The 26,051-nt window shown below is 38.5% G+C and overlaps 1 protein-coding gene across 17 annotated transcripts in view; it reads right to left on the minus strand.

Annotated features, from left to right (window-relative positions):
• DTNA (dystrobrevin alpha) overlaps positions 1-26,051 on the minus strand; it is a 222,817-nt gene that overhangs the window by 17,694 nt on the left and 179,072 nt on the right. For 5 of the 17 annotated variants that reach the window (XR_009957702.1, XM_062570397.1, XM_062570393.1 and 2 more), the window contains 8 exons: positions 23,551-23,640; positions 17,775-17,852; positions 17,064-17,156; positions 11,195-11,282; positions 8,487-8,584; positions 6,991-7,104; positions 2,954-3,050; positions 1,430-1,447 (listed from right to left, as the gene is read on the minus strand). Coding sequence is in view for 16 of the 17 variants with exons in the window: in XM_062570397.1 (XP_062426381.1) it covers positions 1,430-1,447; positions 2,954-3,050; positions 6,991-7,104; positions 8,487-8,584; positions 11,195-11,282; positions 17,064-17,156; positions 17,775-17,852; positions 23,551-23,640 (676 nt within the window). In the remaining variant the exon portion in view is untranslated. The remainder of the gene's footprint in view (positions 1-1,429; positions 1,448-2,953; positions 3,051-6,990; positions 7,105-8,486; positions 8,585-11,194; positions 11,283-17,063; positions 17,157-17,774; positions 17,853-23,550; positions 23,641-26,051) is intronic. The other 12 variants (XM_062570396.1, XM_062570402.1, XM_062570394.1 and 9 more) reach the window with 11 other exon arrangements.

Genomic DNA, 26,051 nt, shown 5'->3' on the forward strand with positions numbered 1-26,051 from the left:
TATTTGTGCAATATTGGACACAATCAATGAAAATAAAGTTGAAATAGGAAAATATTAGAGAATGACTGATTTAAAAGAGGTAAACACTTTTATTATATTTTGCTTAGCTAGATCCAATTCAACCCAAGTTGGTGGGAATGGAATTTTATTAGAATTGGATTTCTGCTTACTGGGAATCATGAGAAACACAGTTTTCATGGACTAGAGTTAGGTGCCTGAAAATCTGCTAGGATAACCAGCAATAAGCAACTCCTTGGTAATCTCAGCAGAGAAATCAAGCATCAGATTGCCCCAAAACTTAGTTAGCCCCACCAGCTGAGGACTTAGGCAGGCTGAAAAGGGAGGAAGGGAAAGCTATGACAAACAGTGCAGAAATGCAGAAAACTTCAGCTTTTATATTTTAATTGGTTGCAGCTGTCAATGTTCTAGTGTCTTTTAGGAAGACTTAATGTATTTTTTTAATTCACTATCTCTAGTCAACATGCTAAAGGTTTTTAATTAACCCTGCTAGTAAGCAAAAGGTTTATCATTATCAATTTTCATGAAATGCTTAGAATAAATTGCTTGAATTGCATTACAGGAGTTTTAGATGATTGCTCCCTCTGCTGGAATTGTAGAGGGATGACATATTGGGAAAGTCCATCCCATAGCCTGAACACATTAAGGACCTTACACGTACACATAATGTCCTCATTACCCTTTCTCGAGAAAGGGCAGCAGAGAAATAGAAAGTTCATAAGTATTAAATGAATTGCCAGATTGCTCACACCAATCAAATTCCTCCAGAAATTAATTTAATTTTTTATCTTTCAACAGATTGTGAAATGGTATAGTTTAAAGGGGATCATTTCATGGAAATTCTGGGAGTAATTCCTTAGCATCATCACTCGGTATTTGGTGAGACTATTACTCCGTGGGGAAAAACTGGTATCTCATAATAGCCTTAAAATGTACTTTCACTTAGTAATGTCCAGTGACTATTTTGTAAGATATGGAAACTCTTGTCATGTTAGGGACTCTCTTTTGCAAATAGAAGGTCTTTTAACGCTATTATGCAGAGCCAGAAAGACAGACCTTATACAGAGGTGCTGTTTGGTCACGTTTTCCTGCTTCAACAGACTGATTGATGCTTTTCAAAAATTAGCCAAATTGCTAGTTTTTATGAAGTTGAGCATTACCTAAAAATGCTCTACCACATAGACAGAATATATCAGATTTTTGACTGTGCTTCTACTGATGAAACCAGGAGGTAGCAATCTTTAATTGTGAAATCCAAAATACTTGAAAATAATATGTGAAAGAAGTGCAGAATATAAATTTTGGTCTGAAGAGGATGCACACATTTCAAGCAAAGGTAGTAAAATAAATCACAGGAATACAATCACACTTAAGAGTTAGTGACATCTCCTATAAGCAAGTAACCTATTACCTCTTTCAATTCTTCTTCCTAAAGGGAAAGAGGATCAGCAGATAGATTAGCCAGGATGTAAGTGAAGAGTAGAAGAAGAAAGGCAGACTTGCGCAGAGGGTGAAGTTAAAATTGAGATAGTTGAAAATACGGGTCCAGGCTACAGCTCTGGCCACTTCGAAATGCCAGAACTGTACGAAGTGTGCAGAAAGCTTGTACAATTTCCTACCAAAAATTCTTTGTCCAGTCAGTGCAATGCAGCACACTGCCCTGACCCCTAGTTGTAGCACCACAGCATTTTCTAGGTAGAGGGAAAAGCATTCTGGCTACTTCTGGCTCCTGAGACTCTGCTGCCCACTTGGTTGGCTCTGCTGCTCAGGGGCCTGCTGAAGGCTGACTCTGGGGATCGTATGTCATATTGCACCACATCATTCAAAGAACTGTATTAATTCTTCGGTAGTACTGAGTCTCTCTCTACTGTTCCAGTCACTTAGCAAATGACATAGGGGCCAAACTCATCCTTCGATGCAAACAGGGGTTGCTTAATGTATTTCAGTGAAATTCTTTCTGCTCCCGCCAATTGCACTGCATTACCAGGCATATTTTATCTGGGATGGCCAAAAACAAAACACTCATGCTATTCAGAGCTGTTTCTTCCAGTGTGAATTTCTGGCATCATCTGTTCTGAGGCACATCAGCCAAAATGGGGTAAGACTTTGCAAATAAAAATACATTTTCCATCTTACCCTAGTCTTGTCTTAAAAATATAGATACTTTTTGAGATTTCCATTTTTTAAATGAGATGCTTTGCAAAGGTGTGATTCATCTTTTTAACATGGACTTGCTTCTGTATTTAAGAAAACAGCAAAGTATTATTGGCAAAGCCAAGGTTAGATAGTCAGATGTGATTGTCTAGATCACGTCTGACAGAATTAGCAACAAAAGGGGAAAAGTTAAAGGAACTAGTAAAAACAGTTATGTACTGCCAGCTTGGGCACTAAGCTGTTTTTTCTGAGGCATCTCATCTTACTTGTCATTCTGTTCTTTTCTCATACATTTGTTACGTATTTGATGTCTTCAGGAGAGAAAATTATAAAAGCATCTGAAACTGGACCTGCCACAAAACATTTTGCTTTTGGACATTGTTGAATAGCTGATCCAGAGACTACTGGCCTGAAATCCAGAGATGCTGCTGTATCTTTCTGCAAATGAGCAAAACAGGATTGTATGTCATGTTGCACCACATCATTCAAAGAACTGTATTAATTCTTCAGTAGTACTGAGTCTCTCTCTACTGTTCCAGTCACTTAGCAGTAGATGACAATGATGATGTGGTGTTACTACAGTAACAATATAATCATGACTATCATTTGAAATCCCTGAAATTAAAGACTAAAGTGAAAGATAGAAAGGGGAGGAAACAAAGTCAACTTTTATGGGAGGAAATAGTCAAGTTCTGATTAATGTTGTTGTCAGCCCTTTTCCCTCCCTTTTCTTGCTTGGCTGTGCCTTTTTTCCTTGTTAACGTCAAGCAGAGGTCCTTACCTTCAGTAGTTTCATGAGGCCTTCTAACTGAACCATAAGCTCTCTCCGACTTTCCTGGAGAGCAGACATCCTCTGTTCCAGTTCATCCTTCCTCTGTCTGAGAAATAAGATTTAGGATCAGAGCCTATCTCTCATAATGTCAGCCTTTGAACCTTACATCGTTTCCCCAGTGCTAATGTGAGGTAGTACCTACTGACTGCAGGAGAGCAAACCCTTTCTTTGAATTCAGCATAGTGCCTAGAAAGTGAGGCTACATGAAAGCGAGTATATTCTCTCCTATTAAGAATATTTAGAGAACAAAGTATAGTGATGAGGGAAAGGATGGACACTGACACATACTCTTCTCCAAACAGCAGATGAGGTTCAGACAAATCTGGGTATGTCTTCTCTTGTGGGAATGCCTGATAGTGATTTCATTTTTTGTCTTTGAATCTCTCTAGTCAATAACCAACTCACTAATTGTCAGAAAAATACAAAAATGATGCCCTGAAGGACAAGAAGTTACAGCAAGATATCAGAGAAGCCAAGAAAGTTCAGAAATTCAGCCAGGATACCACAGTGATCTGCATTGTTACTATTCTCTCCAAAAGCTGGAGGAAGGCTATCACTTAGTGGAGCTATAACTGGTTGAAGATAGCTCTTTGGACTCCAAGGCCAGTGCTGGACCAGTGTGAATACTGATCGACTCCAAGTGCGACAGCCAGTTTGTGTCCACATAAATGGGAATAGCTTTGCTTCTGCACACCTCCAGGGCACTGGAGGAGTACCAGGTGGGGTACAGCTCTGCCCTGGCTTGCATATTGTGAACCATCGCTGAATTGTAGGAGAGGTTTCCAAAAGAATGCTAAATATAACTGTTGTCTCCTGGGAGCTGTGATATAATTAGCAGTATTACTGTTGAAAAATGTACGTATTGGGTATTTTTTTATACAGTACTGTGTTACATATATCATAAAAATACTATGTCATGAATCTTGTACTACCTGTAAAATATGACACTTTTTTCTCTCCCAGATGAAAGAGAACCAAAATCACAATACTAAATATGTTTCCTATATTTAAGTAAATATGAAACCATGATTTTGAGCCTTCTATGTAGGTTGTGTGAGCAGTTACTCATAAACATCACTGACTTCTACATGATAGCTCATGTTTGCTATCTCTCACCTATATTTTAGGATCAGATATTAACACTGCCAGGCTGAATTTACTCTTCTGGAGGGCTAATCTTCTTTCTGCTACAAACTGTGTGGGCTGGATTTTCTTTTCTGAGCGCTTAATGGTGGGAAATACTGTGAATTGTACAAAGGCAACTGAGTTTAAGAAAGTGGTGATAAAAATATAATCCAATACTCCTGTAATTTAAAGTGGTAGGTCCTCGTACATATCTCTGTAGGGTTTAGATTCATTCTATAGGGAAGTATTCATTCTGTACATAATTTAGAGGCCACTTCTCGCTCTCTCTCTTTTTATTTATTTATTTTTTTCCTCCACTGGTACTCCAGACCAAGTCCTTAGACTTCTAATGGGCTTTGCAACCAGTCTGAAGGACAGCACTAGTAATGTGAAGGATTGTAATGTTCAGAAACTCATTTCAGCATCTGCAACAGTACCGCCTCTAGTGAGAGATGCTAGTACAGGCATCCACAAAATAATTTACAGATCCCAGCATTTCTTTAATATTATATGAACTTAAAAAAGCTAATCTCCTAATTGCTTCAAGCCCCCAAATCAGTGGGTTAACTGATATGTATCAGTGTCACCTTTGGTTTTTGTGAAGTTCTGCTGTTCTACAAATGGTAAGAACAGCCCCAGGACACCTTAAGTGTACAGTAATTTTAGATTTTGGCAGAATTCCACGGTAAATCACAATAAAATCTTATAACTTTCAACTGGGGAACATTTTGGATGGTATGCAAAGCAGTACAAGTCCACAGATTAAAAGTTTTTTCCGTGTCTGATACTGCATATTAAATCAGAAAAGACATCATAATTGAGGAACTCAGCATCAGTGCCCTAGGGACATCCTATGTCAGTAAATTTAAATAAGGTTATTATGCTTTTAAGATGTGCAACAATCTGAAAGGAGGGAAAATTAAGTAGTCAAGCCACTAGCACTGTGCAATCATCTGATTTTTTTAGAGATAATAAATTTATTTTTCAACTACATAGAAAACTTATCTCCTAAACCTGCTTAAAATAGATTTCAGGCTTGATGCACAGAATGCGCTACAGGAATAATATAGTTTAAACAGTTTATGCATTGCATTCAATTTTATGTCTTCAGCTCTCACAGAATGTCACTTGCCTGTAGGTATCTAGGATTAATTACATACTAAAATCACTCATATAAAGGAAGAAGCTAATTTGGCTTCAGACTGCATAGCAAAAGTAATTATTTGCAAAACAGGAAAATATTATAGCGTGTGTAAAACTCAACAGTACAACCATACAGTATTTGACTTTACCACAGTTTCTTACAGTAATTTCCTTCAATTATTATTTAGCCACACAAAATACTATTTCTGAGAGAAAGAAGTACCTATGTGGCCAAAAAATTTCTTTAGTTTTCTCATGAGAAAACAGCTGTATGAATCACAGAATCACAGAACGGTTGAGGTTGGAAGGGGCCTCTGGAGATCATCTAGTCCAACTCCTCTGCTCAAGCAGGGTCACCTAGAGCACATTGCACAGGATCATGTCCAGGCAGGTTTTGAATATCTCCACAGAAGGAGACTCCACAACCTCTCGGGGCAACCTGGTCCAGTGCTCCATCACTCTCACAGGGAAGAAATCTCCCCTCACGGTCAGGCAGAGCTTCCTGTGGTTCTCTTTGTGCCCATTGCCTCTTGTCCTGTCACACAGGACAACTGAAAAGAGTCTGGCCCCATCCCCTTGACACCCTCCCTTCAGGTACTTGTACACATTGATAAGATCCCCCCTCAGGCTTCTCTTCCCCAGGCTGAAGAGGCCCAGCTCTCGCAGCCGTTCCTTATAAGAGAGATGCTTCAGTCCCCTAATCATCTTTGTAGCCCTATGCTGGAGAGAGGTATGGAGGGATAAAATTTAATCTAACATTATTTTGCTAGAAAGAATGTATTTATACTCTATTCTTTATATATGCAAAGCATTTTTGAATGGTTGTTACTGCATTCTCAGTCTGGCTCTCACTACATAGAACTTCGTGACTTCCAGGAAGCCTACAAATCTGGGCCAACAACTATTGTTTTCCTTCAATGCAATATACATAGCAATTAGTCTATCTATTTAGAGTATCCTAATTACCATGCACACACACACACATATCAATGTTTTCAGCTTGAGACAATTAAAGAAATAATTCTATAAATTTTCAGCTGCTGCAAATGGTATAATTCCTCACTTCTGACATGACATGGAGTATAATCCTGGAGCCTGGTTTAGGAAGACTGACCTCTTCTTAGAGTTCAACACATGAGGGAATTTTCCAAAAATGTAATGTCTAGTTCTAGCTGCATTTTCATGTAACTCTGTATACACAGTCGCATAAATGAGAAGTCTTTGTAGAAGCATTTGTTCTGAGAGAATAATAGTTTTTTCCCCACGTAATTAATGATATTTGGACATAGCTATGGGGATCTACTCCAAATGACTTGAGGGCCTAACTCTGCAAACACTAATACACATGCTTCGTCGTCATCATCATAGAACGGTAAGGTTGGAAGAGTCTCTGGAGATCATCTAGTCCAATCCTCAGCGTAGCCCATACGGGGATTGAACCCGCGACCTTGGCATTAGCAGCACCACGCTCTAACCAGCTGAGCTGCTTGATTTAATGTAGATGAGTCATATGTGAGATTCCTCATGCATGCTGTTTAAAGCATAAGCTTAATTATTTTCATGACTACAGCCTGCACTGAAATGGGGAAAAAAATGCACATTGCCCTATTTACTTAAAAAGCCCTCAAACTTTAAGTCAGGGTTGTCTCATATTTCTTCCCTTACTGTTAAATGTCTGGCCCCAGGAATTCCTGATGGTATTACTGCTGTGTGCTTACCTCAGGAGCCGGAGCTCTGCAAGGAGAGTGGGATTTTGTTGTGCCTTCTCTGGTGTGGGCTGAGATGCCTGCTCATGTTCAAGTCGCAGCCTCTGGATCTCCTGTAGGATTTCTCTTGGGGAGGAGAAAAAGAAGACTACAGGTCAGCACATTTCCAGGAGACCAGCTGTCTGCACATTGCAAGAAGAACAAATGTGACTGTATGTAGCTCTTCACCAATATGGATATAATGACTGGGCTCTAACTGAGAAAAAGTTTAGTGAAGCTCTCAACATGGATAGTTTTCTGGATACTTTTAAAATAAACTTTTAGAACTTAACCACAAAAGGGAAACATTTCTTCAAGATCCCCAAAATCAGAGGTAGACATGAAATAGCTACATGCTTAGTTAAATAACTCCATAATTCTAATTCCTTCTCAGGATTATTTCAAGCACCACATGAATTTAACAAAAACTAGAATAATAACTGGATGATCTTCAGTATCAGAAAAAATATTTTGCACTGAAAAAAATACTTCTAGTGTAACTAAAGATTAGAGAGTGATCAGCAATTAATGGAGAAATACTTTAATAGGGCTTGTTATGACTGAATTCCCATCATGGGAGTGCTGTCAGAACTATAGTATAAGGCTTCACAGCAGAAGGTTGAAACCTTTGTGATTTTTTTTTCTCTTCTTCACAATGTGTTGGCTATTAGGTGGCCAGGAGTAGGACTCCAACTATAATGACAAAGCAAGAGTGAAGGCTATGGATCATTACACTGTGACAGAAAGCAGTGCAGTTTGGACTAGGAAACCATCTGGTTTGGGTTGTCCTGTATTTCACAGTCCAGCAGTAAAAACAGAGCTCTGTCATCACACATTTCATGACATCAGGCAGTCTGAGACCTAAGGCCAGATCCTCTGCTGATTACAAATGGGTGTCACTCCACAGACACCGATGAAGGCATGGGGATCTCCTCTTTTGGGTGGCCAGGCTATTTCTCCCCAGCAATCCTAGTGTCAGCTACCTCTGTACCTAGTTTCTGATTTGATCAGTAGTCTAACTTACTGCTTCTTTTGCAAAAAAGAATCCTATTTTTCTCAGACAGATTGTATTCTGGAGAGCTTTAATCATCTTCTTCAAAAATAAAAGCAGAGGAATGTAATATTATCAGTATGACAGATCTTTATATTATTTCATGTTACAGTTCTACAGAGGATTCAACTTAGTTAATCTGCTTTAGAAATAGGACTTTTTTAACTGAACAAATAGCTGCTGAAAACAGGAAAGTATCAATGATTATATCATAACATTTAATAGTACTATTTAAAACACAGACTGCTTATGGACCTTAAAGCCTTTGTCATATTCTGTGGCTATTTTCGTGCCCTGTGCATATGCATGTGTGTATGTATGTAAATCGTACAGAAGTAGGAGATAAAAAGTGTTAAAAACAGATAAACACGTGGAACAGATGGGACTGAACAAAACCAGGCACTTGGCGGATGCTTACCGGTTTTTGTTTTCAAGCTCTGCAATCAGCTGCCTTTGTTGCTTATTTGCATCAATGGTGAAAGAGATATCTGAGGCTCCTCTCTGCTGTCCCTGCTGCTGTTGTGAAAGAGAAGGCTGCACTGAGAAAGGAATAACTAGCATACACCTAGGAGTTCAACTAAACCTCTTCCATGAAACCCGCTTACAGAAAATGCAATACCAAACTTGCCTACACTAAAAAAGGATCATCCACGTTGTGGCTTATACCAGTACAGCTCCATTGCTAGTAAGAGCAGTGTAAGTGCTAGAGTAAATAAGACTGTATTTACCATCCTGTCATTCATTGCTGCCTGAAGGAGCTTTCCATGAACCAACTGTAAAAGTGCCTAACCCCATCTGCCTGAACACCCAGGCAATGGCACCCTTGCTGGCAACTGCATGGCTCTTAATTGGCTTAATGGCTCTTAATTCTGATGCTGCAGACAAGAGCGGAACAGTGAAGCAAAAGCTTCCGCCCCCCCCCCCCCCCCCAAAAAAAAAAGGTGTTTCCACTTCAGTGATTCTTCCTCCCTTTGAAAGTATGACTGTACTTTCAGTCTGAAAGCTTTTGTATTCAGATTTCAGTCTGGTTGCTTGGCACACCCAGGTTCTCCTATACGCTCTGATGATACTTTCAGTAAAGCTCTTCTCCAGTCCTGAAGACACAAGAGAACCTTTTTTGTTTCAATAAAGTGAAGTGGGAATTAAATTATTTCTACCAAACTAGGCAGAACTCACTACAACTTTACTGGACTACTCTATTTGTCCTGTTTATCAGCAATAAAATATTGGTTTGTTTGTTCACACTCCTATATTTCAGCATTTTATCAACGACAATGCAGTTCCAGAATTCAAAAGACATTTAGGGTTTCATAAGTATTAAAGAGATCCACATATTCTTAACTCTAGCATAGAAGAATCAGAAATTAAAAAAGTACTCTGTTGAGTTATTACCATGACCTGCCAAAAATGGAAATGTTTCTATCTTTCAGAAAACTATGAAGTGTTACTGTGGAGCCCAATTTTAAGTGATGCCAAGCACCCCCTTGGAGGCAGCACCTTGCAGGAGCTGACCATCAAAAGGTAAGACTAGACATCTCAGTGCCAAACTTTGTTAGTACTAAGACTAGCCCTGGGGGGAAATGTGTGTCTATAATCACTTACTAATTTTTCTGCTACCTGTACATTTTCTCATTAACATTCTGGCCATCAAGAAAGAGAATACAAAAAACACATCCACACTAATGGATGTAACAGCTGATAAAGAGGAAACCAGAATCTTTATCCCGAAGGCACAGTGTTATTAACACATTTGGTTCCTCAACAAACAGAATGACTGCCAGCAAAGCTTTTAAAATTTCCACTCTGCTATTAATGTGGCTTTCCAAAACTGTGATACCACTCTTGTGCTCCTGAAAGATTCTGTAAACTGGAACTTTCATTTTTGGTCTATTTTATTTGAAAGGCATAGAAAAAAATAGGTAGCTGGATGGCAAAGAGAAATTCAAAATATCACTCCAAACCAGATCTATTTAAAATGTGCTTAAATACTATTTCCTGTTTCCCCACATATCAGGGACACACGTTAGATATCCTGGACACTGCAGTTTCTACCTGATATTATTAACAGGGAGATATTATTAACAGGGAATTTAAGTTCCATAAGGAATTGCTGTCCTTCACTGGCAAAACAACCACTGGCAGGTTGCTTCAAATCTGAGCCATGCTCTGTCATGCATCTGAAAGGGACTGAAAAAAGATGGGCTGAAAGACCATCACAGTCTGTGCTCTGCTCTCTTCTCCCACCGCTGCAGGTAGTGTGAAATCTTACAGGACAGACGGCTGCACCGGCAGCAGATTCATCCTCACTGACTTCACCTGGGATGAACGTGATTCAGTGTTTTTACATGAACAGTTCTGCCCAGTTTTGCCCTTTCAATTGACCCCACAGCGTAAATCTCATCGTGAAAATATGCTTCCTGACATTCGGGACTGGCTGCTTTTCACTTAGCTATCATTTATGGTTCCTTGTTCTATCAAATGTGCTGAGATAGAAAGGAAGGTAAGTAGGTTGACCTTATTTATGCCATTTAAGATTTTATATACTTCAATTATGTTCCTGCTTCATTCTCCTTTATTCCTGAGTATAGTTAGTGAGGTTTTAGCCTGTCATTGCCTTCTATCTTGGGATACATAGAGGAGAATAATCATTGCTCTGAAATGAAAATGGGAGCCAGGGCTAATGCAGTGGGTCATTACAGTCACCCTGTTGAAGCTCATTCTTCAAAATCTTCAGCACTTAGGGCCCTAGTGGCTGTGATATTTGAACTAAAGAGTAAAATGGATTCACCATCACTTTTTTATTTTGCTGCAGTAAATCATCAACCTTTAACCAAAGCTAGTCCAGCTAATATTTTCCAGTCTTGAGTTCAAAATGTCAGATTCCCTTTTCTGTAATTGTTTAAATACCCTTACATTAGTGTATAGATTATATGCATTAGTGTGTGGATTCTTTGGTTTAAATGACCTGCATGGAAGTATTAGTCATAAAGCATAACAGAATCTGATGAAAAGGATGGCGAAAGCAATCCATGAATAATCAGGCTTGTCAGATATAATTTCCCTGATCTTGTCAAGCCCCTGAAACAATACAGAAGGAAAGTACCTTCCTTTAATTAAAACACTTACTGATGAAGAAGTTTCTGCCGCCAGCCTTGCTGCATACCTGGCGATCAGCTTATGCTCTTCATCCAGACGACTTGCACTGTCGAGCATGCTGCTTGGTGTCGGGGCAGGAAGGAGGAAAGATTTGTTAATGCACAGCAGAAATGACAATCACTCTGCCACACTGTCCGTTCACACACCCTCAGTGCAGAATTCAGAAAAAAAATACTACCAAAATGTTTAAAACGAGAGACGGTGACCAAGCAAAGTGGGTTACCACTTTGGGTGAGGAATTTCCCTGGTAGGATCAGCTCTAAGGGCCAGGCAGCATCTTCCCTTAGTGGGAAAGAGCAGCAGCCTGTGAGCCCCAACCAGGTCCAGGTGGGATGCAACTGGCAGGCTCCTTCATCCACAGAGGTGTGCTTAGGACCACCAGCATTTGATTTTACTTCTCAGCTTTGTTGTATCACCTAGAATAGCGATTACTTTTTGGAAAATGGCTTGTTGTGAACTTCAACACTTCTTGTGGACAAAAGAAGAAGCTTCGTCAAATTTGTAACAGAAAACAAATTTAGAACAGCTCTGAGAGGCACTTACCAAAGCCTAGTGGACCACAGGTTTAGAACCAATGATCTGTGAATTTATAATCAGTCTTTTTCTTTTACTCTTGGTTTCTAGATATTGAGGAGTAAGATTTTAGAAAATCACCAAATGGCACACCAGTGACCCCAAACTTTCACTGATTTTAGATTGGAGTCAATCTGTGCTACCAGGATACAAACATCTATTAGCACTCACTAACATCTATGAAGGGAGTCTGCTTTCATTGTGTGTAGAATCTCAATAAAAACATATTAACAAAGAGTAAGAACTTACAGGAAATATGCTAAATTACTTTAAAATATTTCGACTAATTACTTCTTATTTTCTAAGAAAGCAAAGGCAAATAATTCTTACAGGTTAAACCCTTGTCAGTTGTCTGTATTATAAATAGAAGCTATATTTTTTGTCAGATGAGCAGGAAAAAGATAATAAAGTGGGAACTTTTACTATTTCTAAATATTTTTAAGTTTGCAAAGAACTACCAAAACTAATACAAAGGAAAAGAAAAAGAGTATGAAGAAGACTTACTTGACCCTAGGTAACATCTTTACAATCCCACATTGCATTACTTTCAGTATATACAAGACTAAAAAAGAAGTCCCTGATAAGAGGTGAGAAGAAAGTTTTACTGTGTGGCATATACGATAGTACGGCAGCCTGTCCCAGAGGTAAATTCTTCAAATTGTTTTGATGCTTTGGCTGCAGGGTGAGAGAAACACACCTCCCTACCCATGTGCCGATCAGGGCATGCGTCTGCTGGCTGGAGAACTAGGTTCACTTCTCAGAGGAGTGCACAAAACAAGAGTTGTTTTGGACTTGGGCATCTTAGATTCTAAGCCTTGCCAGAAATTGTGTCTTGAACCTGAAAAGCTTTCCAGATGAAAACAGCATTGAAAAATACTTCCGTGCAAAAAGTTCTGCTTTTGAAGAATCAGTATCTTTCAAAGGAAAAGAAAGCATTTCTTCAAAAATTCTCAGTGAGTTCATATTCTCAGGTACCTCAGGGAACTACAGTGTGCAGCTTTTGGTTGGCTTGATTAAGTCTGCTGGGATTTAGAAGTTTTATTTGAAAGATGTATAGTGGTTGATATTCACTGATCATTAAACTAAGGTTGGGAGTCATGTGGATTTGTCTCAGTCATGCTGGGATAATGGAAAAGAGACAAAATAAGTCTTCTCACTCTATTGAGACCTGTGAGACCTGTGAGACCACAATACAAAGTTTAGAAATTTGCCCAAGCTGTGAAAAGTCAGGCACAGCGGTGTTCATTGTAAGCCAAGCTTGCGAGGCAGGCTCTGCATAAGGCTTCTGGTGGAAGATAAGCACTACTTGTTTAGTTTTGGTTATGTGTAATGTATTTTGTTACATATACAGCTTGATTCTACTGTTACTCGGACTTTAATAGGAAGACAACATACAATTTACTTTCTGAAAAGACTCAACCTAAAAGCGGTTTTCTAAACTTTTCAAATTTTAAACCAGATGTGTTTCTTACATATCCCAGCCTACCTTTCTGACATGAGGAGAGAAGGAGAGGGAGAAGCAACTCCTAGACATACAAAATTATGTAAACTGGTTAATATGGATTAATTTCATAACAATATAATTCATTTTTCATTTTTCCTTAATAACTAAGACATCTTATTCTAACAGAGGGCTGTGAAAGTAGCAAGCATTCAGCATCAATTCTCATTTTTACAGCAATGTGCAACCATATTATCCACCTTGGAAAAATAATGGATTATGCCTCCACTTGTTGGTGTATCAGCAAGCTGCAAAGTAGTTCTGAGATCTGAGTTAAACCCTGAAGCAATGACTTTATTGAATGAATCAATCCACCACAGCCTTTTGACTCTTGTGATCCCTGTATTTGCTGTTTAATGCCTTTGATTTACATCTGTTGTAGGTGAATGCCGTAAAATAGATCTACATCTATTTCAGTGTGTGAATGTCACAAATCACCGGTCACAAAGTTCTGTAAATTAGACTGCAATGTCTGAGATAAATTTAAATCTGGAATGTACCTATTATATGTGATCACTAAGCACAGAGGTATGTGCAACAGCATTAGCCTTGAACGCCGGATTTTTATGTTTCAGAGCTCTAGTTTGCCATAATTCACTTCTGTTTTACCTCAGCAACTTTATGGACAAATGAAGTGAAATACATGCGTGTTTTTAAATACTGTAAATATGTGTAAAGGATTTGGGACCCTCAAAAGAGGGCACCTTTCTGAAAGAGATTCTGCATTTCACAATCAAAGTGTTTAAATATTCTGCTTCTGATCATTATTTTTTTAAAAAAGTTAAATAACTGTTTTAACACTGCTTCTCCATTAGTGACCATTTCTTTAAAGACGTTATAATAACTGCTAATAATTATTATCATTCAGATGCAGAGTAGATGTCCAATATCATACCCTGTACAATAGGGTATAAAGCTTCCTTTTTTAGTCTTTAGTTCAACTGTGTAATATCTTACAGTCCAAAGGCACAAAAAATGGATCTTAAAGGCTGCAGGCAAAGGACCAAAAATATGTCAGCCTGTGAAGTAAGGAGGAGCACCAGAGGAGCTTCTTATGCTTTATATGTGTTAAATTAGCCCATGCAACAGGTGCCTGCAATAGTGGCATGGCTGTTCCTTGATGTTCTTAAAATTATGTCAATATTGGTTAGAAATGTCTCAGAAATGCCAGTTTTTCATAAAATTAAACTGTGTGGCCTTCCTGATATGCTCTTTTCTACAGAATTCAACATTTAATTTAATTTATAAATAAATGCGTAATTTATTATGAATTTATTATGAAAAATAGTGACCAAAAAAGCATAGATTTCTAAGCGTCAAGGCTGTAAGTACAATGTCTGAACTACATCAACCTGCCAAATGCATACTGGGGATTGTTTATTATCTGAGACATTTTTAAAATGGTTTTGATGTTCTTCTGTGGTCAGTCTGAATTCTTTCCCTCTCTCAAGAGCAGACTCAGAATAGAAATCTATTCTCTCAGGTATTTTGAAGCATATGTTAGACTTAGACTTAGACTCCGACTCCAAGCTGTCCCACAGAAAAGTGTTGCTTTCTCTACAGCTAGCTAAAAGACAGAGCAGCCTTCGTAGCTAACTTAGGTATTGTACATTCTCCCTTAATAAATTGATATCTTATAAAATAACACGGAACAGCACAGTACTTCTATAGTACAGAAATATGACTCACTCCTCTTCTTCACAGTATACTAAAATTCCTCCGAAAGTCAGAAATCAACTTTCTACTGAATGAAAATAATACCCTACTCTTATGTATTTCTGCAGCTGAAAAGAACAAAACTGAAATAGGTGGAATTAATATTGAAAAGCAGGTAAAGTTTCTAACACAAATGAATGAAAAGAAATCAATTTGCAATTAAAAATAGCCTTTTATAAAAACTAGATATTAAAACTAAACTAAATTCAATATCAATATTGGTCTCATATGATAAAACAATATTTAATAATACAGCAACGAAAACATTTGGATAAAGGTTACTTTTTTAGCCCATATATTTACTAAAAATAATGAAGTAAGTCTTCTTCTTGTTTCTAAATTCCACCTGCAGTACTGGATCTTAAAATAGCTCACAGGAGAACTTATTAGCCTGTGAGGGATGCAAGGGAAGACTTGTACTTCTTGTTTCAGAATCAAGTTACTGCAGAACTGGTTGAGCTATTTTGGATAAAATTTAGAGAAGGGAGGTGGTAAAGATGAGGGCCTCACGCACAGAGGGACTCAACCGGTGCTCCTCTCCAAAGCTAAATGAATCCTGGATATGGCAGCAGTAGCCTCACATCAGAACACACCTCTAAACCAGGTCCAGTTTTTGCTGGCCTCTGAACAACCATCTAAAGTCACTTAGAGGATGAAAGGCCACCTTCTCTTCTCCCTGTCAAAGCTGACCTAGAGGTAGCGGCTTCCTGTCCTGTTCAGTCGTAGTGGGTCTAAACATATGCCCCGTTTGCTTGATTTCACAGCCACTGTGTAAATAATACTGAATAAATCTGTGTTCTGGTAGGGCTGCATGAGGAAAGAAGTTCCCCTTCAAAATGGTTTCATTTGGAAGAACTGGTTTTCATTTTCCTCACCTAAAACTAGTCTTGTCTTCTTTTTCCCTACTGGCAAATTCCAGTGGGACACAGAATAGAGAAGCAGATCCTGAACAAAAAAGCAGACTCTTCTCTCCCTTGTATATAGTTACAAGACAAATTACCATCATTTTCAACTGGAGCTACACACACAAGTGGATTTTGCGAGACTGCAGAGAACCACTGCATTCACCCTCCCAAAAGCAGTTGCCTTTTGCATGTGTAAGAGTATACTGACAGTTTCTCCTAACCTGGGAAATATTCTGTAATAGCAGCATGGAAAACTAAAGGGTTCATGACGACTGAAAAACATCCTGGCCGTACTTTTGTCAGAAGCACTACACAATGCATCCCCCTGCCCTGTTTTCCAAGGCCATACATGACACCTCTCACCATCCCTCTGGTGCAGGCCTGCAAGGTAGAAGGTTTCTTTGTACCTGCAGAGGCAAGACAGCATTTCTCCCCCCGAAATGGCCTGCTGCGCTGCTGTCATGCCATCATCTACAAGCGCTAGCACTGCAGATGTGTTTAGCAGACAAAGTTCTGGCAGAAGTAATCAACTACGTTCAAGACACCCATTTTGAGAACTGTCATACTTAAGTCTGAATGAAAGATAAGGGCAAATTTATACACAGATTCAAACAATGCAGAAGTCAGATTTAAAACCACTGCCTGACATAAGTAAAAAATGAAATGAACTCCATTCTTCCCTAGGATAATAAACAATTTCCTATTACTGTTATTATCATTTTTGCATACTATTACCATTTCTTACTTGTAAGATAAGGTGAGGCTACAAATTATGTATCAAAAATCACCTCAGAAATGAATTCCTTGAAAATGTGGACCTCTTAGTCATTGCTGTATAAAGATTTTTGTAACATCCAAAAATACTGCACTGATTAGTGCACAGTACCCCAAATCAATCTGTATGGTCATTCTTAACTAAGCAATTACTTACATTACTTGGTTATTTAACAACGCTAGAGAGAATAACAGCAATTGCCACAATCCACCAAATCTGGGAGGACATACCCCATATGCATACAGGTTCCCTCTGGATTAATGCTCATAAAGAGCTGCTGCAGCCTGTAGCCATGAGGAAACCGTGCGTGCATTTGGCCGACCAACGTCCCTTTGCTGGGTTCCCCAAAGGTGCCAAACCTGCACTAACCGTGCGGGGTTGCTCTGGAGCATGTTGACATACAACCCGATGAGTACATGTTCATCGGCCAGCCTGTCTGCAACATCGAGGCTGTACTGTAACCTGGAACGGGGTTGGGGGAGAGAGGGTGCAGTCCGGACAGACAGAGGGAAATAAACAGAGAAAGCAGGAGCAAGTAAGACTGTGAAATGGGATTTTAGGAGCGAACAATTCAGCGTTCTTAGAAAAAAAAGTACCAAGTGCAGAAATTATTTTGCTACTGTTGTAGTTTATATATTAAATATTTTAATGGCTTAGGATGGTAGAATCCAACTCAATTACAGAGCCAGCCACTGATATCAATGAGATGCAAGATCAGGCCAGGGACCAGAGCTGTACAAAACCACGTAATTAAAAAAAAAGCAGATTGTGAGGTCAGCTATTTTTGCTTTAACATGTTATATATTGTGTATATACATTAAATATACATTCCTTTCATAGATGATTAACATACTGAAAGCATAATTTAGATTTCCTTGGAAGTGTCTGATCAAGACCTCACACATCCACGTGTTCATAAATAAATTTAAACATGCCTTACTTAGCTCAGTTGATTAACTGGTTATCTAATTTTCTGAGGAAGAATGTTAACAGGATATATTAAAAGCAGGGCAAAAGAGGAAAAGTTTTTGATTTAGCTGTGTTAGTGCGAGTTATGAGCATACTCTCTCTTTAACTTACCCTTTGCCTTTCAAGAAAGCTGGAACAGCCCTAGCCAGCAGTTTGCTCTGCTCTACTTCAGTATCCTTGTAAGGAGAGCTAGTTAATAAGACAGGTAAACTTAGAAGAGGGTAAACAGAGTGATGTTGGAAATTCATTACAAAATAGAGTTTGGAGAAACTCATTCAAGAGACTAGGACTGAGTAAAAATAATTAAAAAAGAAAGCTTTACAAAAATTTTGGAAAACTTCAGAAAATGCAAAATCAGAAATTTGGGCTTTCTCTCCTTGTTCTCCAGAAGCAAACTATAAAGCCTTCCCTATAAAAAAAGACAAACAATTTGTGTTTCTCTACTGAATAGAAAGCTGAAGGCTTATGTAGTTTCCAGGAGGAGTCTGAGGTAAACAACATCCGAAACGCAGCTTTCAAGCTGGGGAAGCTGCATCATAACAGCTAAATTACTTTTCTCTGTATTGGCCATATGATAATTTCAATAATCTATGGAAAAGTGCTTACTTATACCTGATGATAGGATACACCAATTTAATTTTGAGAAAGCACTGCTCTTCTGTTGATATAAAGAATACATTTTTCATCATATTCCATTTGTCAGACATTTTTTCGTGTTTCTGTAATGTCACTTTCTTTTCCTAATTACAGCATTTAATGGATTGCAGTAACTGTGTATTTCTCACTGTTTTAATAATTTTTAAGATAACTGGCTAAAAACAGATTGTTAGTTTTTCTTTCATGCTACGGTGTTTTAGGTTTAAAATGTCAATGCAAAACAAACAAACAAACAAAAATCTTCTCTTTAAATACATTCTTTCTTTTAAAAATTATTCACCTTTATTTTTCAGTCTGGCTGCTGATACTGCAAATAGCTTTGATCAAATGACCAGTGTGTGAGCACGCACGCGCCTGTGCATCCAGATGTGTGTTGATGTGTGTGTGTGTGTGTGTATGGTCAGAGACTACACTGAGCTGTTTTCTCCAGAAATAATAATGACACTATCCAAATATGATACATGATAAATCTGAGCAGATATGTTTCTGATGGACTGAAGACCAAAAATTTTACTAGTAGGACAATTAAAGAATTTGCTAGAAGTAGGTGTGTGCCATTCCTCTCTCTCTGGTAGGTCCAGGTCATTGGATAGGTTCTGAAGAGGTTTGAACTCAAAGAGTGTCCCAAGAATCCCAACCCTGTTGCTTTATACTAAATCTGGAAGGCAGCTGAATGAAATGCAATATTGCACAGCAAGAAAAAATGTTTGCTCCCCATTTCTATGTCCATTACCACACTATTTATATCTGTGTTGTACTTCTCTAGAAGCAATATACACACAGATAAACATGATCCATGCATGAAGGGTACATTTTTCACTGTGTTTCCTTCCCACTTACAGAAGGAAAAGGGGTGCAGTGTGCCATATTAGCCAAAAATGCAGTGCTCAGTTCTTAAGTAAAGACAAAATCTCTATCAAAACTAAGACCTTGGGGCAGATTTTATGCTTAGCTTTCAGGAAAGGTAGTGTGATGGCACCCTACTAACTGTAAGCTCTCCTTCCCCAAGCTCCAGAAATAAATTAGGTAGGGTGGAGGGATAAGCATAACAATAATAAGATAATAACTTTTATTATGACTTGCCTCTATTTCCTTCTTAGTAGTTTAATTAAACTTAAATCTCTCAACCTTTTCTAAGCAGTAATACTTCCTGAGGTTTTTTTTTTTTTTTTATGTTTGGGTCTCTCTTCTGGACTCTCTCATGCTGGCCAGCACACTTATTCCAGGGCTGAGCACTATGCTGGATCCAGGCAGGTGCCTTCTCAGCGTGATGTGGGGTAATGCCTTTTCACCTGGACTCTCCAGAATCAGACTCAATCTAACAATTACATTGCTGACTTGAATTCATTTCTGGTTCACTTTAACTGCAAGGTCCTTTTATACAATATTTCTATCCAGTTACTCACTCTCATCTTTTTGTGCATATTTCCATTGTAAGGTTTGCTTCCTTACCATAGCACTTTTCACTTGTCATTACTGAGTTTTCTCTAACTGATTCCAGATCATTTGGAGATCAACTATCAGCATTGTCATTTAGCTCATTTTTTAATTTGGAAACTACTGTCCAAGCACTTCTTCCCATAACTCTTTCAGCTTTGTATAATTTATAAATTGCATATATTCACTCTATTGCTCCATCTAGACCATTACTAGAAATGCAGGATACTGTCTGACTTAAAATAGATTTCAACAATCCTAGTTGATATATCCTTCCAGACTGGCTGTGAACTACCAAAAATTTAATTACTGATTTTCAACCACTTGTTCATTGACCTCATACTAATTTCCCCTAGCCCACATTTCCTTTGGGTACGTTTGAAAGTGTTATCTGGGACTCTATCAAAAGTCTTTTTAAGGTCAAGATATATCACATCTGCTGTTTCTTTTTTACCCACTGGACTAGTTATTCTGTCAATGAAAGAAATTAGGTTGGTATGACATAATTTGTCCTTGACAAATCCATGTTGGCTATTTCTCCTTGGCTTATTATCCTCCAGGTGCTTACTAATTGTATCATAATTTCAATATCTTTGGATAGCAAGGTTAGGCTGCAAGCTGTATAATCCCTTAGATCTTTGCTCCTGTTTCCGCCTTTAACCTTCCTTCCTTTTGAAGAATCTACATTTGTCTTTTCTGGTCTTCTGCGACCTCCTACACCTTCCATAAATACCCCAAATTATAGCTAATGATTCAGAGATTGCTTTAGCTAGTGTCCTCAATTTTTAGACCACAGTGAATTTCTCTGGGCTCTGCTGACTAGAACATATCTTTTAAAGATACATGCCTGCTAAAACGAGCTGCCCAAGGATGATTTCCCATTCAAAATAAGAGATAAACCCACCAGTTCTGAGCTGACATCTACTAAGATGTAGACCTAGCAATACCAATGTAAATGTTGTACACTTTTTAGAGTCTGCCTCGCTACTGAAACAATCAGACATATAAACCTTTCCTTCAGCAGGCAGAATACTAGTCAGTAAAACAAGGAGGATTCTCAACTTGTTCTGAAAACAATATACAAAGACAACATACCATTCAAGTCTACCATACTCTTAAAAGATAGAAACACAGACAACAGCAGTAACCACCATGTTTTGCTCTAAATCTAGCTGCTGTCCAAAAATTTGGCCTAATCTCTCTCAGAGCCCTATGCTGACATAGAATATAGAAATTTTTTTTTTAGATTTTATATGGAGGTCAAAAAAGGTACCATACTCTGACTCCGCATTAATTATGACTCACTTTCTCACTGGTTTGGGGCATTTGATACTGCGGTGCATTCTTTCTATCTACCACAGAATTACAAGTAATTTCAAGTTCATCAGAATGCACTGTATGACTCCATTTATTCTAGTTTATTCCTTCTTAAGAAGAACTAAATTTATGAGCTGTGGAGGGAGCTTAGAAAAATGCAGGTAAAAACTGCTGTTTTATCTTATCCCATCATAAGCCCCATATTTAGACAGTTTAAAGGAGATGTATGAAGAGAGAGAAGGAGATTGTGTCCACTACTGCAGTAGCTTAAATGTAGTTTGACTGCAGCTGGAGAATGAGAGAATGCAAATAAAGAAAAGAATGTTAATTCAGCTGGGTGTAGTTTTCCCTCTTGACCAGACAACAGTTTCTACAATGCTCAATTTACTTGGTTTGATATAACATATCCAGTCCATCGTGTTGGGAAGCATATTACCTACTCTGTGGCAATATTCCCTTGTTCTGCTGCCCTCTAGGTAAACGCAAGAGATCGCAAAAACAAGTGAGACTAAAAACTGAATATTAGCTACTGTAAAAAAAATATAAGACTTGTGGTTTTAATCATATATAAATATATATAAACTGCCAGCACAACAAATGACAGTGATTTGGTATTAGGAAGATCACAGACTTTTTTGTCTCTTATTTTCTATATACATAAGTACTTTAAAGTTGTTCCTGAGCTATACATAGGGAAGTAAAGGAATCAGCTAGGCCTAACATAGCGTTCATATAAATTTGCACACTGTATACATTTAGAAGAAAGGTATTTGTAATTCCTATGGCAATCTACTAGCAGAAGATCTCTTATGGACATGGGGCTCAGACTAAGGAAAGTGAAGTGGGAAATTCTAAGGGGATTTTGATTTTGAAGTATCTTGAAAAGCATCTCAGGGAGAGATTACATCTGATCTCCTTTGAACTTTGGCATAATTGCACATCTACCCAAAATTGGTGCTTCAAATTCAGCTAAACTGCAAATAACTTGTAATGTCCAATTTCCTTTCAGCTGTTCCCCACAATTTGTCATCATTTCCACTAGTTACCAAAGACCTTTTCTTTGATAAGATTCTTTTTCTTCCCAGTTCATTTCCCTTTTCACTCATGAATCCAGAAATAAAGATGATATTTTGCTGAACGTATGGTACCATATTCATTTCCAGCAGCAGAATGACTTGCTGAGCTGAATTCAGCATTTCCTGCTGCATGGGGAAACTCTTCGTGAATGGTCACGTTCTTATGTGAACGCAACCATCTGAAATAAAAACCTGGAGCATGCTGCAAATGACTCCATGCCAATTTGCTTTTGTATAAACACTTTAATTGCATAAAATCTTTCTTTAAAGCTATCTGGAACCTCTGAACTAGATTACAGCACACATTGTCTGCAGTGAAAAACAGCCAGCAGAGCTTTTAGTGTTGATTATGTTTAGTTAGACATTTTACTCTTGGACTGTACAATCTTTATCACAATATGAAGCACGGAGCATTTAATACAAAATCAGCCAAACTGCAAACAGAGCTGTCAAAGTCTGTTTCTATGATGTACGATAGAATGAGCTTCCACTAATGAGGTCTGATTTTCCCAGGGCAATAATAATAGTAAAACCTAAAAGAATGAATGAAGATTTTGTTATTAGCCTAATACAGATTGAAGAAGTTGGTATTTTGGAGAAAAGTACCTGGATCTCTGTACTGCCTCACTAAATTATAGTTAATGTTCAAGGACCAATCAAAAAAAAAAAAAAAAGAAAAAAGAAACGTTATTACACTCCACAGAAAAAAAATGGGGAGCTGTTCTCAGCCTACTGCACATCTTTTATGCGAAATGAAATAGTTGCTTCCTTTCGATCACTAAGATGAGAGAGGAGGCTGGGACAAGGGTGGGACAACAAAACCTCAAATTCTCTAGGTTAACGGGAAGCCGTCATCAGCTTCAGTAGGATTTACGCCTATTCTGTGGCCATTTTGAAAAGCAAAGCGGTCGCAGTTGCCATAAGGCTGTTGGCAAGCGGAGCTGACTGCAGAATGGTAATCAGCAGCCGCAGGCACCGTGGAGAAAGGCGAGCTGGCAGGCTGCGAGACCTGGAACGGCTTCCAAAGCACCGCGCGAGGCTCCGTCGTACCTCTGCTAAGAATGGGCCAGTAAAGCCACACACTGAAGACGAAAACAGAAAGGTGTACTTTTTGGTTTTCAGGAAGAAATGCTTCCAGCTTCCTCCAGATACACAATATTAACTGTAATCCTAAGTGAAAAGGTAAAATGAAAGGTTTGTGCTGTGCAAAGGCAAGAAAAGTTGGCAAAGCCCACAGCCAGCAGGAAGCCTAATCAAAAGATTAATTAAAGCCACAGCAATCCTCTAGCCTGCCAGAGCCTCCTTTAAGAATATGCTTAGTAATTTAGTGGAATTGCTAATGATTTAGTGTACGAGCTACAGAACTACAGCAATTAGTGGGTTAGTGCTCTCATACTGACCGTGAATTGTTGTGAAGCTGATTCACATACAGCTTTATAAGAGAATGCTCATCAGCCACAGGACTGGCTACATTTATACCCCCAAGCAACCTGAATGAGTCAAACAACGAAACCTTGTTAATACCCCCCAAAATACACACAGAGAGCAGCCTGTTCAAACTGCCTTCAGTACAATAAAGGCAATTTCTAATCACAGAGAAAGAATACAGATTTGAGGGTTTTTTCAATTAAAAAATCAATTTAAATTTGTAAGTGTTCAAAATAAAAATGAGAACAATTTGTGATGCACTTAAAATACCACTAGGGTGATGAAACAAAAGTTAAAATAGCTTTTAATGTAGAATATTGTTTTACATATCAGGGTACTGTTAACTCTAAAAAAAGTCAGAACTGACCACAGCATTATGGAAACTTACTGGTCTATAAAAATGTTATGCTACATACATATAAGGAAGTCTGGCTCCCTATAGTCCAAGTTTTTATTTAACGTCTCATGCCTCTAGGGGATTCACCATCAATCAGTCTTTGTTCTAGGAGAAAAGGAATTATAGTTGTCCAGGAATTATACACGTTTAATCCTGACAGTTAACAGTACCCTAAATTGCTAAGGAACATAGAAGTAAAATAGCCAGGAATTTTTCATATATGGAACAAACAAGTAGCATGGTAGATAGTGCTGTAAACCTTACTGTAGGTGCCTAATCTAAATGGTAAAACAAACTTTCTTCTGAATGAGCACAGGGACTTCTTGGGGACAAACAGAAATAACAGCTATGTCCACATTGCTCTTAATGACCTGTCTCGGAGGCACTGCAGACAGGTTATCCTGACTTGCTCTGGCCCATGGACTCCTGTATTCTACAACAGTAGAAAGAAATAAATGTGCCACTCTCACTATCTATACAGGCTGCGGATTTGGTTTTGGGAGCTGCTTTGGGGTTGGCCTTCAACAGGCATTGTAGCCATACCCAGCAGCAAATTGCACTTTGATAACGAGAGTTAATTACCCCCAGTAACAAAGTTCATTAATCAAAGTAGTAGTAAACACTTCCACTCTTTAGAAGATATTGCAATGTGGTACACTGTGGACTTGTTTCTGGTGTTAAAAATAGCCATGCATGCCCAGAGATTGTGTTTGATTATTTGGGAACACTGAAGCATGGACACATACAGCAAGAACCAAGCGATAAAATGCACTCAAGGAAGACACATTGCTCATCTTCCTCAATGTAGCAAGAAGTTATTTTTCTGCCATTTTCTCATCTATGTGCACTGGTAGGATTACATAGATGGGGTGAAACAGTTAGCGAATGCTACACACGTATTTTGGCTGTGTGAGCCAAAATGTACATACCCAGCTGCAAGCACCTTTTCTTTGGGAAAAGGAAAACCTTTTCTTTGTTTCTGACCACCCTTATCTGTTTTGTTTCCTGAAGGGTCACCATATTCCAAGACTATTCTTTCTCTCTTGTAGTCTTTAATGGAACTCTGGTTTAACAGGAGTAAGGAAGTCTTGCTTTCTTAAAAACCTCGATGAATGGAAAAATCCATTGGCTGAATGAATTTGCAGTGTCTGAGGTTATCTTATTTGCCAAGTAGCAATAGGAGTTGAAACTAAATCATTGGGCCAGAAAAGGGAAGAGTCAGCACCATGCTATTACAATTTTACTGCATTCAAGAAAACTGTAACATAGTCTTACAAGGAGCATACCGATACCTCTCAGGACAGCAAATAAGTACTTCTCAAAACTGGTCTGCAGGACGAATACATTTCACATGAAGACTTCAAAACTTATTATTACAGGATTTTTAGTTAGTGGTTGAAATGAATCTAGGACACTAGATTATGCTACATTCAAAACTGAATCTGAATCATTTTCCAGGTTAGGGATGGCTGTTCCTGGAGGTCCCACTCTAAGCCCTTCTTAGTGATTGCCACATTTATCTTCAGCATCAATGAACACATTTTCTCTGTTCTGTGCTCCACAGATCACATACCAGCTGCTATGGCCATATTTATTTAATCAGGAGGCACATATTGGAAATATAAATTTTACAGATTTAGACATGTAATATACGTTGAAGGGATTTTTTTCTTCTATATCCTCCAAATAGTTTCAGCGATATACATAATTCATTCCTACTTGTGACATGACCTAAACTTTGGCTCATATTCTCCCAGGTGGCAAGCTACTGTTTCTGCTCACTAGGTGCATGCACAGGACACAAAGTAGTGCTATGCTGTGGTGGCTGAGCTAGCTCAGGCATGGAAAATCACATGGCTGCATGACAAACTCTGCTGAGATATAGGGGTTCACTAATTTTGGCCAGTAAGTTACTAAGCCTGTATTACTTCTGGTGGGCAAGTGAGCCTGTTCAGAGCCTGCAGAGATATCTCTGCATGGTACTGCCATGCCTGATGTAGGCATTCCAAGTAAGTAACATTATGCAGGACCCAGTTTCTATTAATACAGCAATCCTACATCTGCAAAATGCCTTGT

The sequence above is a fragment of the Rhea pennata genome, chromosome 2, assembly GCF_028389875.1.
Source record: "Rhea pennata isolate bPtePen1 chromosome 2, bPtePen1.pri, whole genome shotgun sequence".
Taxonomy (NCBI): Eukaryota; Metazoa; Chordata; class Aves; order Rheiformes; family Rheidae; genus Rhea; species Rhea pennata.